The following is a 15,036-nucleotide window of genomic DNA, read 5'->3' as shown; positions in this document are numbered from 1 at the left end:
GTACTTTCTCCTGATTGGCTGAGATTTTGACACCTACCGAAAAATGTATTTTCTGTTTATTAAAGAGCTGGAGAGACGGGGAGACTCCTGTTACTGAACAAACACTCTATAGCAATGATTACTATCAGAATATAGTATTTTAACCTTTTAACAAAATACTTTTTGTTTTAACCAAAAAATATCACTTACCCTACCTTTAATATGTTTTCAATTTTGTTTTTGTTCTTAAATACGATTGGGATGTCATGTGTCATGTTTGGCCATGTTACAAGCAGTAACATGGCCAAACATGGAAGGTTCCCATTCAAAAAGATGACAAACACAGCCACTTGCTCTAATGATGAGTTACAATGAGGAAGCAGAGACGGACCTCTTCACTTCATTGGCATGACCAGCTGGGAGGTGGGGTGACAAAGATACCTTAACCCATTCAATCCGGGAACGCATCTATGTCACTTAAAATTTGAATATATATGAATATATATATTTTAAAGCTAACCTTTGTAACTCAAATCTTTGCTTCTGGGGGGGGGGGTCCCTGGGACAAAACGTTTTACAAATGTTTTCTTAAAAAATATATATATTAAAAGATTTGCACACATTTTCAAGATAAAAAAAAAATAGCAGATCTACAAGCTCATCGCGCTATGAACTTGCAGATCTGCTATTTGTGCGACGTGTTGTGAGCTTGTCGATCTGCTGTTTTCTGCATAAGCTTTCCACATAATACGGGTGCTGGGGTTTAAGTGGTTAAAGTGGATCCTCTCAGTTAGTTTATTGCACTGTAACTACTGTGTAACTGTGAAATATAAATTAATTAATACAAACATGTATCACAAGGCTCTCAGGGGCAGTGAAGATTGGTTGAAAGCGTAAATGATAAACATCATAGGATTTGTGTTTTAACACTGGAAAAGATTATAGTCACAGTATAGCACAGAAGTTGCTTTGAATTTGTCAGTTCCTGTGAATTCTCACTCTGAATCAAAGTACTATATTGCTGCAACATTTAACAGCTGCTACTTGGTCATAAAAAGCATATAGTATCACACTAACAGATATATATGGTAAGATAAACCTTTATTGATCCCCAGGGGGATATTCAGGTAGCAGTAACAGCAGCAAGGTTGAAACACAGGGAGGGCACAGATAAGAGTCAAGGCATTCCTGTATTGTTAGATTGTGTTTTGTGAAGAAGAAATTGGTCTTGACTTGCTGTGTGTGTAAATAACATGGATGGTTTATTATTAGGCAACATGTGTTATGTTCTGATGGGGCACTGTGCCTACTGTGCTTTTGTTAATGTATTGTAATACATCATCATGATTTGTGTGCATGGGGATCTCATCTTAAACAAGCTCAGTGCTTAATGAGTCTTCCAGTTTAGTAGACCTTGTACTGTGAATTTGTACTTCCATGTACTGTTGTTCTCATGTCTTACTTAATAAAGTACATCAATCAATCAATCAATCACATTGTAACATGTGCGATTGTGCGCCCAATGCTTGATGTCCGCGGTCTTGTAAGGTACCGCAAGCAATTCTGAACAGATTTCCATCATTCAAATGTCTCTGTAATCTGCAACGTCTGATTGTTAATTCCTTGTGTCAGTTATGTTTTTATCATCAGCCAATCTAAGTGTACGACTTGAAATGTAAGTGCCATCTTTGAGAGAGAGTCTTGCCTGTCTTGTTACAATGTCTGCATATCCTCTGACTAAGAACTTTAGCCTAGTAAGTGAGATTATGGTTAAAAAATGTATTGATGTGCGATGTAGCCCATAACGCTATGGTATAGCCCTGTAGCTTTAAGTCTGCCCACTGGTTAGGAGCATAGAAGCGTGACAACAGAGTAAAACTGCGTAGAGTTAGACAGAGAGTTTCCAAAAAAGGCTAATAAACAGCTTGAATTTGGTAAGACAACTGCTCAATCCAGTGAGGAGAAAAATGCGGAACAGAGAGTGTGACGGACTTTCCTTAATTATATGTACTGTAGGGTGTGTGTGTGTGTGTGTGTGTGTGTGTGTGTGTGTGTGTGTGTGGGGGTGGGGGTGGGGGTGGGTGGGTGTGTGGATGGGTGGGGGGGTGTGTGTGTGTGTGTGTGTGTGTGTGAGACCTGATGGGTAAAAGAGCAGGGCAATGAGGACCTGTTCCTCCACAGCCAGAGCAGGTTTCCATAGGGCTCTGTGCTACAGTTATGGCCTAACCAGGTAGCTTATGTCATCAAGTCCACAGTTCTTCTGTAGTATGTCGTTGGAGGCCTTCAGGGTGGATCCTTTGGCACCAACCTCTCCTTCCAGCATGGAGGAGGTGAACAATATTTCGACTGTGTTCTCTCAGTCAGTGTATCAGAACTGTCTTTGAATAAGTAGTCTCTGTAATTAGTAATTAAGAATAGACACCTGTAATAGTATCAGATGTCTAGATTTTTTAGGGCATGTGGTCAATTATGTCACTGAGAAGGACTAACACCCAGACCTATAAAAACCCATTTGTGACTTAAAGGGATTGTAGGCAAGTTCAGAGATAAAAAAAAAGAAAAACTGTTGTCAAACATCCCCACTCCCCCCCCCCCCCTCCTCATCAGCAGTTCGTTTCCCCGACCACCAGGGAGTGACGCAGGGGGGACTTCTAAACGGGCCATGCCGAAAATAGGTTGCTTTATTCGGATACAATGCATGTCACTGCATGCCCGGTCCGCCCCTGCCGGTTCTCTGAATTTTATTTTTAAATAGGCTCTGTCATGATAAATTGACCACATATATGAAGCTAAACAACTAAATTCTATCCAAAAGATATCTTAAAAGTAAATTCCGTGCCTCAAAAAAGAAGTTTGAGAGCGTTTTAAAACCGAAAGTAAAAAGTTTAACTGCCCACAGAAAACAATGGCGGCTCTTTCCATTTTTGTCGGCTGCACTCGGTTCCATTCGGTTTCACTCGGAACAGTTGACACGGACGCGCACATGCGTGCGTTCATTTACATACATAAACTGTAGGGAAAATACGGATTTCAGAAAGAGGACTGTGTTTCAATGCAGGAAAACACCCCAGCATCATTATAAAGTGGCTGATAGAGGGGAAAAAATGCAATATATATATATATATATATATATATATATATATATATATATATATATATATATATATATATATATATATATATATTTATAAATATTTTTAAAATTTAGGTTTAATGTTGCCTAGAATCCCTTTAACTAGGAGGTGGAAAGCTGAGACCCACTCACTGCTAGAGAGCCTAAAGAGAAGGGGTGGGGGAAAATATTGATTCATGTAAAAATTGCGATTCTTACTTTTTAGGATTCTGAATCAAATCACAGTTTCAAAAAGAATGTTAACGTTTTGCTGATGGTAATGCTTACTTGCCTTCCCAGCTTCCATTGCTGTTGCGCAACAAGCAGTGTGGCTTCTAGTGTCACTCGCTGGCTGCTAAAATGAAGTAGGAAGAAATACAGATGGCTCTGTCCTCATTGAAAGCAAGCGTTTGGATGCACTTATGTATATCTGTGTCTCTTTCTCTGTCTCTCTCCGTCTCCCGCTCTCTCCCTCTCTACCTCTATGTGTATATGTGTCAGTACACCACTGTGTGTAGAAGAGACGTGTGCTGTTGCGATCTTTATTTTGATTTTGAACCGAATTGTGACCCCAAGAACCAAAATCGAATCGAATCGGGGGATACCAAAAGATTCACACCCCTAGTAGTAAGGAGTAATTATGACTATAGTTGACAGTTTTAACTGAGAGGGTGGAGCAGCTAAACTGCAAAATATGGATGATGATAACAGACAATTTGAATTCCACTGGGTCTCTGGGCGGAAGAGGACAGTGGGGCAAGTGACAATGAGGTGGAAGAATTTGAAAGGGCAAGCCACCAGACACCACAGCCAGGCCAAAAACCCACAGATAGGCAACAAACCATGAAACAGAGGAGAATATATACAGTTACTTTCCACCACTGCAGCAAGGCCTGATGACACACTGCAAGAGCCACCTCGAAAGAGAAAGTTTAAGTGCAGCAGACAACCAGAGCAGAGGCGTTCAAATCCCCATGAGACACTGTTGAACCGTGAAACAAAGAGGGCAGATATGCAGATCCGTCTGGCAAATGAACAAATACAGCTGTGCCTGCTTCACACACACGCACGCACGCACGCACACACACACGCGCGCGCACACACACACACACGCACGCACGCTCACGCGCACACGCACACGCACATGCACACGCACACACACACACAGATAGCAGATTTAGCCCGTAGGACTTGTCTAGCCTCGACAACCTTGCAGGCTTATGCAATGGCTAAGATGTAATATAGATAGCATGTTATGTAGACATATGCCAGGTCATTGTTGACGTGGCATCCTATGGTGTGTATAGTTTCGATGTACAGATTATTTACTTTTTTGGATATTCTACTGTTAGACTGATGATAGGTTCTTGGTTTACTTATGATCCTATATGACTATTTCCATGCATTTGATTTATTACCTTGCGTTGTCCTTGCTTACTGTAAATCGCTCTGGATTAAGAGCGTCTGCTAAATGCCTAAATTGTAAATTGTAATTTACTCTTTATACCCTTTGCATCCTCCACTTCATTCTGTGCTGTCTTTCCAACCTCCATGGCCTATTTTCATCTAGTCTTTCCATCCCTTTCAGAATATCTTCTGACCCTGACCATCTATGATCATTACTATGTTGACATTTTGTGGGAAGAGAAAGGGCGAGTACAGTGATTTGAATTGGTTTTGTGCCTGTTTGCTACACAATGAAATCCAGTGTGATAATTTCACTCCTTTAATGTATTGTCATAAGTGTCCAATTTTTACACTTTCAAGGTTATATTTTACTGTGCGCAAGAGACTGCCAATTGACTTGGCCAGTGGAGAGGCATCATTCCGAATGAATCCTCTGAGTTAAACTGTTTGCTCCTGGGCGCATGGTTTGCTCACCTCTGCAATTACTGTTTTAACAGTGAACCCCCAATATTTCCTTTCCTGAGAATAAGGGAGGTGTTTTCATGGATGTGGCTTGGAGGCATAGTCCATTTTGACAGAAACGGGAGGAACTCTGTAAGAGTGTGGAGAGGAAAGCCCTATTAATAAAATGACTCCATAATGAGTAGTGTCCTGCAGCATGGCAATAGAAGACGTGTGTTATTGACGGACAAGGCCAAGGTTAAGCTCCTCTAGCAAACTCACAGCATACTGTGTTGACTTGAAAAGCCTCAGTGACGCAAAAAGGCATGAACAAGCTCTCCATCTTACCAAGGCCATGTAGTACGAAATCACCAGCTTTTCAACTTATAAGTTGTCATTTTTGGCCTTTTCATGGCCAGCAATAAGCCATTTTTCTCTCTTAGTCATACATACGTCTCAAAGTATTCTTTGCTCTACGAAAGGTGCAGGCTTTTTTACAGGTACATATTATATTGTGCTATTTACATTATTATGAAAATACATCCGTCGTACAGTTTTTCAGATTTTAATCTCACCAATTGTTAATCTCTTATATTGACGTTAACTGTGGTATTATAATGTGTAATACATGCATTCCCCGTAATTCAGGACACCTTACCAAAGTAAGCAATCTTAGTAAATATACCTTTGGTGCGCTCGGATGGCGCAGTGATAAAGTGCCTGCCCATCACCGCGATGGTTGTGGGTTCGAATTCACCGTGGTGCATCCGGCTTTGTCGAGTGTCTACACATGAACACAATTGGCCCGTGTTCGGGGGAGGGAAGCCGGGCGGGGAGGGTGATAATAGTCACTGCAAGTAATCCTACGGGCTGGGGCGGCACCTGTCACCAGGGAGTGTAGGTCGGGAGGAGTAGGACAAAGGCTCTACGTCCTCCCGGTGGGGGCTCCTCACTGGTAGGTGAGTCAGTAGGATACAACAGCAGTGACAACACAGAAATGTGTGTTGGGAGGAATCAATTGGCATAATGACTAAATTGGGGAGAAAAGCAAAAAAAGCTAAACAAATATATATTTTTTCCTTTTTTTCCTTTTCTCCCCAATTTACATATATATTATACAAATATATTATATATGTATATATATATATGTATTATACTTTGGCGATTTGAGTTTACTGACAATAAGCAAATGTCATTATTTGCAAAAATGTAGATGTGTATGACATCTTTGTATTGATTATGCACATGGTCGGGAGGCATACAAGTGGTGTTATTTTTGGTTTTGACACAAGGAATGCTGCATTTTTAAATACTTACTACACAAGGGCTTAAGAGTGTTCTGGAGGCATTACTCGATCACAGAGAAGCCTCAGCTGGCTCTCTGGTGTAATGTATCACAATTTTATGGCAGCTCTTTGTATTGTGGCCTCAGAAATGAAGGGCTTTTGTAATTGCGTAGTCGTCGTTCCGAAGGCTACTCTCATTGCCATGAGAGAATACACGCCAACCATTACAACAGTGCTTGCAGGCATCCTGACATGACATGCAAAATTCCCTGTTAGAATATACATCACTTTCGCATCACCATAGCGACCTCCTTGGATGCTGAGCAGGGGACCTCATAAATATGTAATCCTGACAGATTTGAGGAATTGTCTTTTTCAAATGTTGCTCTCAAGCCATTTTGTTAATGTCAACAGGAAGGAAAGTTACTGGAATAAGTGGTGACATTCAGCCTGTGGCGACTATCTTTAGTAATTACATATGCAAGGACTTATGTTAGCCGGCTGCCCCAAACCACTTGAATAAAAATATATATATGTCACTTTCGTTGTGAGTTTAGGTGTCATAAAAAACGATGAATCGTATACTGTAACCGTACCTGCTCACTTTGTGCTTTTATGTTTATTAGTAATTGTGTACTTGTGTGCGCGTACACACACACACACACACACACACACACACACACACACACACACACACACACACACACACACACACACACACACACACACTGTTCCAGTATTCTTTTCTCCTGATTAGGTTCACCATTATAAAAAAGACTATTCCTTTTTGAGTAAAAATGTGCCTCTCCTCATTGAGCGCGGCTTGCTTGGTCTCAACTGTGCATTGAACATGAGAAAAATATGGTTATATAGTCTTGTACTTCAGAATTGTATTGCCTTCCACCCGCTTCTGTAATCACAAAAGCATTTTGGGGAGCTAAAGTTTGGCCCTCTGCTCCTTGTTAAAATGACAGTTGTAAAAACCACTCAAGCATGGATGCAGCGCATTGCAGCTTGTGGTTTCCAGACAATGACTTGACTTCCTCCGTAGAAGAATACTTGAAGGGGTTGTCACTTAATATTGGTTCATTGTCACTGAGCCACTGTCATATCTTTGTTAATTGCCAGCATTGTAAAAGAACATTAGATACCATTGAAGGGGAGAATGATGGCCGACAGTGGCTTTTACTGTATTCGGAAAATAATAGTGTACATATTTATTATAATAAGTTGATCTGTCGATTGGTCCCAACATTTCTCAAAACTTGGCACAATTGAAATGGTCAACTTTGGCTCGAATGGCCACTTCACCACACCACTCCCACCTTACACCAATGTTAGCATGTGGAGAAACACAACCAATTCCTTTGTCCTTAAATGCAGAGGTTGTACTTTATACATGCTAGGTATATTTAACATCATATCATTTTTATTTTTATTTTAGATTTTTCTTTGTGGCTTTTATGCCTTTATTGATAGCACAGGATAGTAGGCTATCAGGACATGGGGAGAGAGATGGGGGTGACATGCGGCAAAGGCCGTGGGGATCGGGACTCGAACCCGCGACACGCAAGGCTACTTTAGAGCCTAGGTGCCTGGACCGCTACCCCAGGTAAAACCTAAATCCTAAATAAACGTTAGAACATGTCTCCATCAGTTACCCCCATTTCATCTCTCTCTCATCTCTGCGTTATTGATGCTCTCTCAAACGTACACATTTTTATTAAATCAGCAGAGCCAAGGAAGACATTTGATGACGTACAATGATGCATAAAGTAGGGCATAGCTAGTTAAGAGATGAAGTGGATTATGTCATACAGGTTTATATGGAGAAAGGGTACCTCGAACAGCTACAGCAAAACGATGCACAGCCTTGTGTCTGAGTCTGTCGGCTTGGGAGGTTCTTCAATGGAGAAGGATTTGACTCTGGTTTAGTTAAAGAGCTTCCATACCTTCTTTGTGGAGAGTGCACCTTCTGAATGCTCGTGAAGTGTTTGAGTGCATATACCACACTGAAATGGACTTTTGCTCTTTTCTTCATTGTGACAAAAGGCCAGACACTTCACTGGAGCTCCCATTCCCTTTTAACATAGTGATAAGACAGCCATTATCCTTTGAACCTTTCTTCTAAGCTTGGAGAAAAGGAAGAGTGAAAGAGAAGGAAGGAGGTGTTTTTCTTGGGGGGGGGGGGAGTCAGAGAAAGAGTTCTTCCCTGGAGTGAGCCTGGCCTCACCTCTGCATGAGGGGCTTTTTGTGAGCAGCAAAGAGGTCCTTAACCCTCTATCAGATGGAGCCACACAGTGTTCTGCTTGAATAACTGCATTGAAAAGCCGTGAAGCACAGATGTTTCTGTAGAGTCTGGAGGTGTACACACAGAGAGAGAGAGAGAGAGAGAGAGAGAGAGAGAGAAAGAGAAGGGAAAATATATAGTATTTCGAGCTGCTAAAGTGTGACCGTCACATGATGTGCATCCACTCTTTGTATCCACAACATATGATCCATCACCGCCTTATAGAGTATCTGTGTTCAATGTTGAACAGGTCTGTCTGACCGAGCAGTCCTCCTTCAACTCTGATGTAACAACAGAGCAAAACTGGGAGTGGTGGTTTATAGTGTAATACTGGGCAGCCGGCTAAAAATGTAAATACATTAAAAGAAGACAGAGCTCTTACTCTTTCAAAGAGCCCTATCTTGTAAAGTAGTGCAAAAATGCAGTTTCATTTCTAGTTTCCAACCAACGAAGATGTCATTTTCACGCTGTGCGTGAACATCTGTGTGGACCTCACTGAGTGCCAGAATTATTTCTGGCTATTTCTGGCCAGTACGTTTTCTTTTTATTTATTTTTTTCAAAGTAAAAAAAAAGTGCTTAGGAAGCGAGATACAGCCTTTTTCAGTTATAAGTTAAACAAGGAGTGGATGGAGCTGCAAATCTTCAGATAATGGTATCTTGGGTTCTAAAAAAAAAAAAAAAGTTTTTTCAAAAACACGTGAAACACGTTAATGGCACGTTGCACCATAGCGGTAAAACACGTGAAACACGTTAATGGCACTCAATGAGTTAAAATGAGGTGTGGTTGGCAGCTCTGACTTGGTCTATAGTCCTCTGCAGTCCCTCAGCCCACCATTTAATTGCTATTTAAAGTGTACATTAAATAATAGATTGATTTAGGCGTGTCACACTGCTTGCAATCTAAATTAATCAAACTTCAACACATCGCCCACGTTTAATGATCTGGGCAAAAAATATTGCCTATTCCATTGTTGGCACCAGCCAACATGCAGTGCTGGGAGGCACCAATTTTTTTTTAGATATATAGTATAAGAATATAATGACTTTTGTCAATGATTTTTTTTTAAATAAAAACATCAATCAACCTCCAATCAATAAATACAATTCTTAGCAGCTTAGTTGTCAGATTATCTATAAAGACACAGCTAAACTTTGCTAAGACTTGATCTTTCAAGTGATCTTTGTTTCTCCGGCACTGAAACCATCTATGGTATATAAAACGTATTCAATGTGTGAGTGAATTCATGACAGAGGGTAATTAATTACTACAAGGACTTAGAGTTGCCTTTTCAGTGTATCAGTAACTGGAATAGAGAGATGCAGGTTGCTGGAATCCATGCAATTATTGCCAACTGTATTTCGTAATCTCTTTTGGAATTATTGCGGGGAGGGGCAAGGTAAAAAAAAAGAAACAACACTCAATTTGCCTCATTTGATTTGTGAGCCGTGCAATGGGTACCAGGATTGTAAAAGCCCCTGTGCCAGCATCCTGAATGCCAAATGAATGGCAGTAGGATGGCATGGACAATATGCCAGGCATCTCTGGCTCGCCTGGCGTCCAGACGCTCCTCTCTATCCAATCAGACAGTTCGGCCTGAGCTAGTCCTCGCCCTCACCTGGCTCCCCCAAAGTTGCTGCTCCATCAGCCAACCGCGCCGCACATGCAGAAAAGCAAGCATGTATGCCCGTACGCATGTATGCCCGTACGTACGTACGTACGCACGCACGCACGCACGCACGCACGCACGCACGCACGCACGCACGCACGCACGCACGCACGCACGCACGCACGCACGCACGCACGCACGCACGCATGCACGCACGCACGCACGCACGCACGCACGCACGCACGCACACACACACACACACACACACACACACACACACTTCCTATGCACCGCACAGATACACAAATCCTCTCGAGGGCACAGGATCCCTGCACAGTACATCACCTATAGCGACAGTAAACAGAGTGCAAGCAGCATCCAGCCTAGTGACACCCCTCCCGCCCCACCCCCCCCATCTCTCTATGTCTCTATGACTACTTCTGTTCTATGCCACTCTGTCTTCTTTATTACCCCCCTCCTCCCCCAACCAGACGAAATCACCAGCCAAATGAGCTTGCCTCAATCTGTTTTTTAAGCACTTCTTCTGAATTATGGCAAGCAGGCGGGTGCCTAGAAATCTGTTTTGCAGAGGAGCGTGAAGATAAACAATCGCTGTCTGTCTTTGTGCAGCTTTATTGGACACAATGATGGTTGATATCATGCCACTGCTGTGGCTGTGAGAGCAGGACGGGCTCCATTTGTCCCGGGCTCCTGTGGCGCGATGTCTCTGTCTCGCCGTTCCCCCGCAACTCTACTTTCTTGAGGCAGAATGTGCATGTGTGGATTGTACTATATTTTCTGTTCCACAGGCTGTTGTTATTGTTCATCCTCTGTGCTATTATGCACTCCATTTATCTGGTTGTATGTTTTTTTTGTCTTCCAGGTAGATGATGCCATGCTTATGTTTGATAAAACCACTAACAGACATAGAGGTAAGCACCATCCACTTCCACTCTCTCTTCCCACTTTTTGCCTCTCTCTTTTGTCTTTGTGAGTTTGTGTGACTAGAATGGTCATTTTGTGTCATTTCTCCCACGAGATAAACAATTCCACTTCACATGGTATCAGCTGAACCATCTGTCCCAGAATAGATTAGCAAAAAGCAGCATGTTAAAGGAATCAATAAGCTGGTACTGCATTTAGAATGTTTTGAGTGTTGGTTGGCGCGTGTGTGTGTGTGTGTGCGTGTGCGTGCGCGTGTGCGTGCGCGTGTGCGCATGGTGCTTTGTGTGTGTGCCTACTATTGATGTGAGTGTTTCAGAGAGGTACATAAAGGGTGCAAAGATTGCAGAGTGGCGGGTGTTGTGCTGTCAGATTACAGCATGAGATAACAGCCGGGGAGAAGCACTGGATTTATCTTTGGCTCTTATCGTCTCTTTACCGTAGATTAGCCGAGGCCCCTCACTGAAGGACTTTACAAAGACAGGTTGCATCCCCTGCAATAAAATAAAATGCATTCTAATTCAGAACTTAAAACATGAGGCATGCTAACAGGCCTGATATGCCATTGATAAACACATACGTGTGTGCAATGTGTAATGGTCAGCATATTGTCAAAGACCCTCCTTAGGGAGTTATAGTGTACTCACTGAGGGACATGATTCCTTGATTTAGCTAATAGTTACCATATTACTTTCTCTTTCATTGTGTGTGTGTGTGTGTGTGTGTGTGTGTGTGTGTGTGTGTGGGTGTGCGTGCGTGTGTGTGCGTGCGTGCGTATGCAATATGCCCTGAGTGTGTGTGAGCATGTGCACGCTGCCAACAGGTACTGTCAGGTATTTCCACAGGAGCAGGGAGCAGACAGATCTTCCCTGTACATCTCACACCAGTCAATGCGACTGAGCACTGTGCACGCAGCTCCAGTATAGATGTAGACATCTGTTGATACTGTGCGGCCAACCCACTGCAGCTTTATAAATGTACAATGAAATTGCACAGACAGTTCTCATCGTGCGCACTATTGTGTGTGTGTGTGTGTGTGTGTGTGTGTGTGTGTGTGTGTGTGTGTGTGTGTGTGTGTGTGTGTGTGTGTGTGTGTGTGTGTGTGTGTGTGTGTGTGTGTGTGTGTGTGTGTGTGTGTGTGTGTGGTGTGTGCATGTGTGGGGGAGTGCACTTTGTGGAGGAGCTCTGTGAGTCTGGTAAACAGTCTCTCAGTGTGGGACATGTGAACTATAGTGGAAGTGATCTATGACTTTGAGAGCATTTTGATCTATTGTGACAGAACGTAGTGTGGGGTCTGCTTTGAGACGAAAGGCCTCTTCTCTCTTTTCCATATCTGTGAGTCTCTGGCTCTCGTCCTCTCTCCTACACTGCCAGTGGCTCCGTGAATGGCGATGGCTGCCACACTCAGCTGTGTATTAGGTGTTTGCCTTTGGGCTGCAATGCCCTTCAAATGGAGACAATGACGGATAAACAGCCTTCCTGGCAATTTTTCTGATGGCAGGGGAACAGATCCCTGCCAAGTGTGAAACAATAGCAGGGGACAATTCTTTCTGCAGGGGGTGTTTGTAACCAGTGATTTTACAGTTGTATTCCTTTCCCTGGTCATTTGTTTGCCTCTTAACTTAAGCAATTGCTTTTCACTTGACAACTCAAGTGTGTTGTTCAGGCCCGTGATACTCATTGCACGACTGCTTGCGGCTCTATGGCCCTTGCAGTACAGTATATGCACATTCACTGCCAGGTATTCATTAATTAATTCTTCCGCCACTGCCAGTGGTTTTTAGGGCGGTGTAGCCGCCCCTATAAGTGGGGTTGGGACACCTCATTAGCTGTACTGTGATTGGCTCATTAGTACACCCCTAGCTGTACTGTGATTGGCTGACTCTATTGACTGACTCTATTCAGCACTGTGATTGGCTAGCGAGACACATGATGACATTAATAACCTATAAATAGGATTATGCTCTTCCAAAAATCTATTATTTTTGGAAGTGAGCTTCCACCACTATGATGACCACTGTGATGACCACACCGCCCACTTCACACTGGGTGTGATTTTTTTTACCTTATTTTGACGATCCACAGAGACCCACGGAAGTGGGGTTGGGCGGTGTAGCCGCCCCTATAAGTGGGGTTGGGACACCTCATTAGCTGTACTGTGATTGGCTCATTAGTACACCCCAAGCTGTACTGTGATTGGCTGACTATATTCAGCACTGTGATTGGCTAGCGAGACATTAATAACCTATAAATAGGATTATGCACTGTGATGACCACACCGCCCACTTCACACTGGGTGTGATTTCTGGGCGGTGAAACCGCCCCTATAAGTGAGGTTTGGAAATTTGTACAATTATCCTGCGCTGTGATTGGCCAAAAAATTTTACAATTATCCTGCACCGTGATTGGCCAATCACAATCTATTCAGGACTGTGATTGGCCAGTGTCACATTACACATGTGCATAGCCCTATATAAGAAACCATAACTTGGAAAAAAACATAAATTGTTTTTTTCCAAGTTATTGTTTCGTCCATCATAAAGAGTGTTTCAATAAATGTATTTATCTTTTGTACATGATTGGTTGACTCCATTCAGTATTGTGATTAGCTAGCAAGACACCGCCCACTTCACACAGGGTGTGATTTTTTTACCTTATTTTGACAATCCACAGAAACCCACGGAAGCCACGATGTGGACACGGATGTAAAGAAAAGCTGTCTGGGGGGAGGGGGAGGATCTCTTCTGTCCACTGGAACAAAAACATTTTTACCGCGGTTGGAGTGACTTTTTTGGGAATGACGTCATTTCTTGTTCTAGCCTTCTCTCGCAGTCAAGGGATCATTCATAGGTTGGCGAATGGTGCCCTCTAGCGTAATCACTAAAAACGTAAATCTACATCAATGTCGGTCAACGGTTGGATTTGAAATTACGTAGATCTACATCAATGGCAGGGAAAGTGTTAATAGATTACTAAATACCTTTGGAAATGGCATGCATTTTCTCCATAATGTACAAATAGGTAATGATTTGCAAGGTGTTTTCTTAAATTATGTCAATAAAAGATGAGCCAATGACATCAGAATTGTTTCACAAAGCCAAAACTATGAAGGTAACTATAAACAAAACTGTACAACACAATTTTTTTTTTTTTGGCACATATAGTATGTACAGAAATATTATGCCCAATTTAGCAGTGGAAATCAGAAGGTAAATCTAAAGTGTAAAATGTGGACCTAAATGAACCATAGGCATATGTCTCCCTGCTGTTACCAAATGAAGCAGTTCTAACAAAATGGGCCTTTCACTATGAACTTAGGCACCTACAGTAGATGGCCAGTGACTTTGACCAGTTTCACTTTCAAAACCTTAACATCATGCATGTCAAACACAACACCAATGGTTTTGATAATGTGGATTGTGGAAGTTAAATGGTGGATTTGTGGATAGTATATATGTCTTTGTAAAGGTTACATTTTGCCAATGCCCTAGCCTTGTGGAACATCCAAATACATTAAGTCTAGCTACTCTCTGCTGTAATAGCAGAAGATAGAGTTGAGCTGAGCTTATGTGAGAGGAGACAAAATAATGGCTGCCGTGGTACAGGAAGCACCGCGTATGCAGTATTTTATTTACAGTATTAAGTAGTCTGGGGGAGTGGGTCACTAGGTTTGAACGACGTACTGAGAACTGAAAAGTCAATGTCACGTGGGCAATATGTGAACGTGCTTCGCTGATGTAATTCACTGGCTTTTAATTGCTTTAGATTAGAGTGACACAGCCATGGTTTACTGCAAGTATGTTTTGTGGCCGCCCTGGGCATGGACAAGGCAACACATCCTATACTGTACAGTCCGCTAGTGGCTGCATTGTCCTTCACAAGCTCCCTGTGAGGTAACCGCTGCATGGAGAAATAACTGCTGGAAAACACAACACAATTCTCTCCTCTCCTCATTGTTGTAATACTGGCTG

At 42.5% G+C, this 15,036-nt stretch overlaps 1 protein-coding gene across 6 annotated transcripts in view; it reads left to right on the top strand.

The window, feature by feature from the left end:
* LOC308089907 (RNA-binding protein Musashi homolog 2-like) overlaps positions 1 to 15,036 on the top strand; it is a 295,395-nt gene that overhangs the window by 131,992 nt on the left and 148,367 nt on the right. For all 6 annotated transcript variants that reach the window (XM_080434865.1, XM_080434866.1, XM_080434867.1 and 3 more), the window contains exon 7: positions 11,007 to 11,055. In XM_080434865.1, coding sequence (XP_080290991.1) covers positions 11,007 to 11,055 — 49 coding nt within the window. The remainder of the gene's footprint in view (positions 1 to 11,006; positions 11,056 to 15,036) is intronic.

Source organism: Gymnoscopelus braueri (genome assembly GCF_963280865.1).
Source record: "Gymnoscopelus braueri genome assembly, chromosome: 8".
NCBI classification, from domain to species: Eukaryota; Metazoa; Chordata; class Actinopteri; order Myctophiformes; family Myctophidae; genus Gymnoscopelus; species Gymnoscopelus braueri.
The sequence above is the reverse complement of the archived record's forward strand: the minus strand, read 5'-3'. Positions and strand labels throughout refer to the sequence as shown.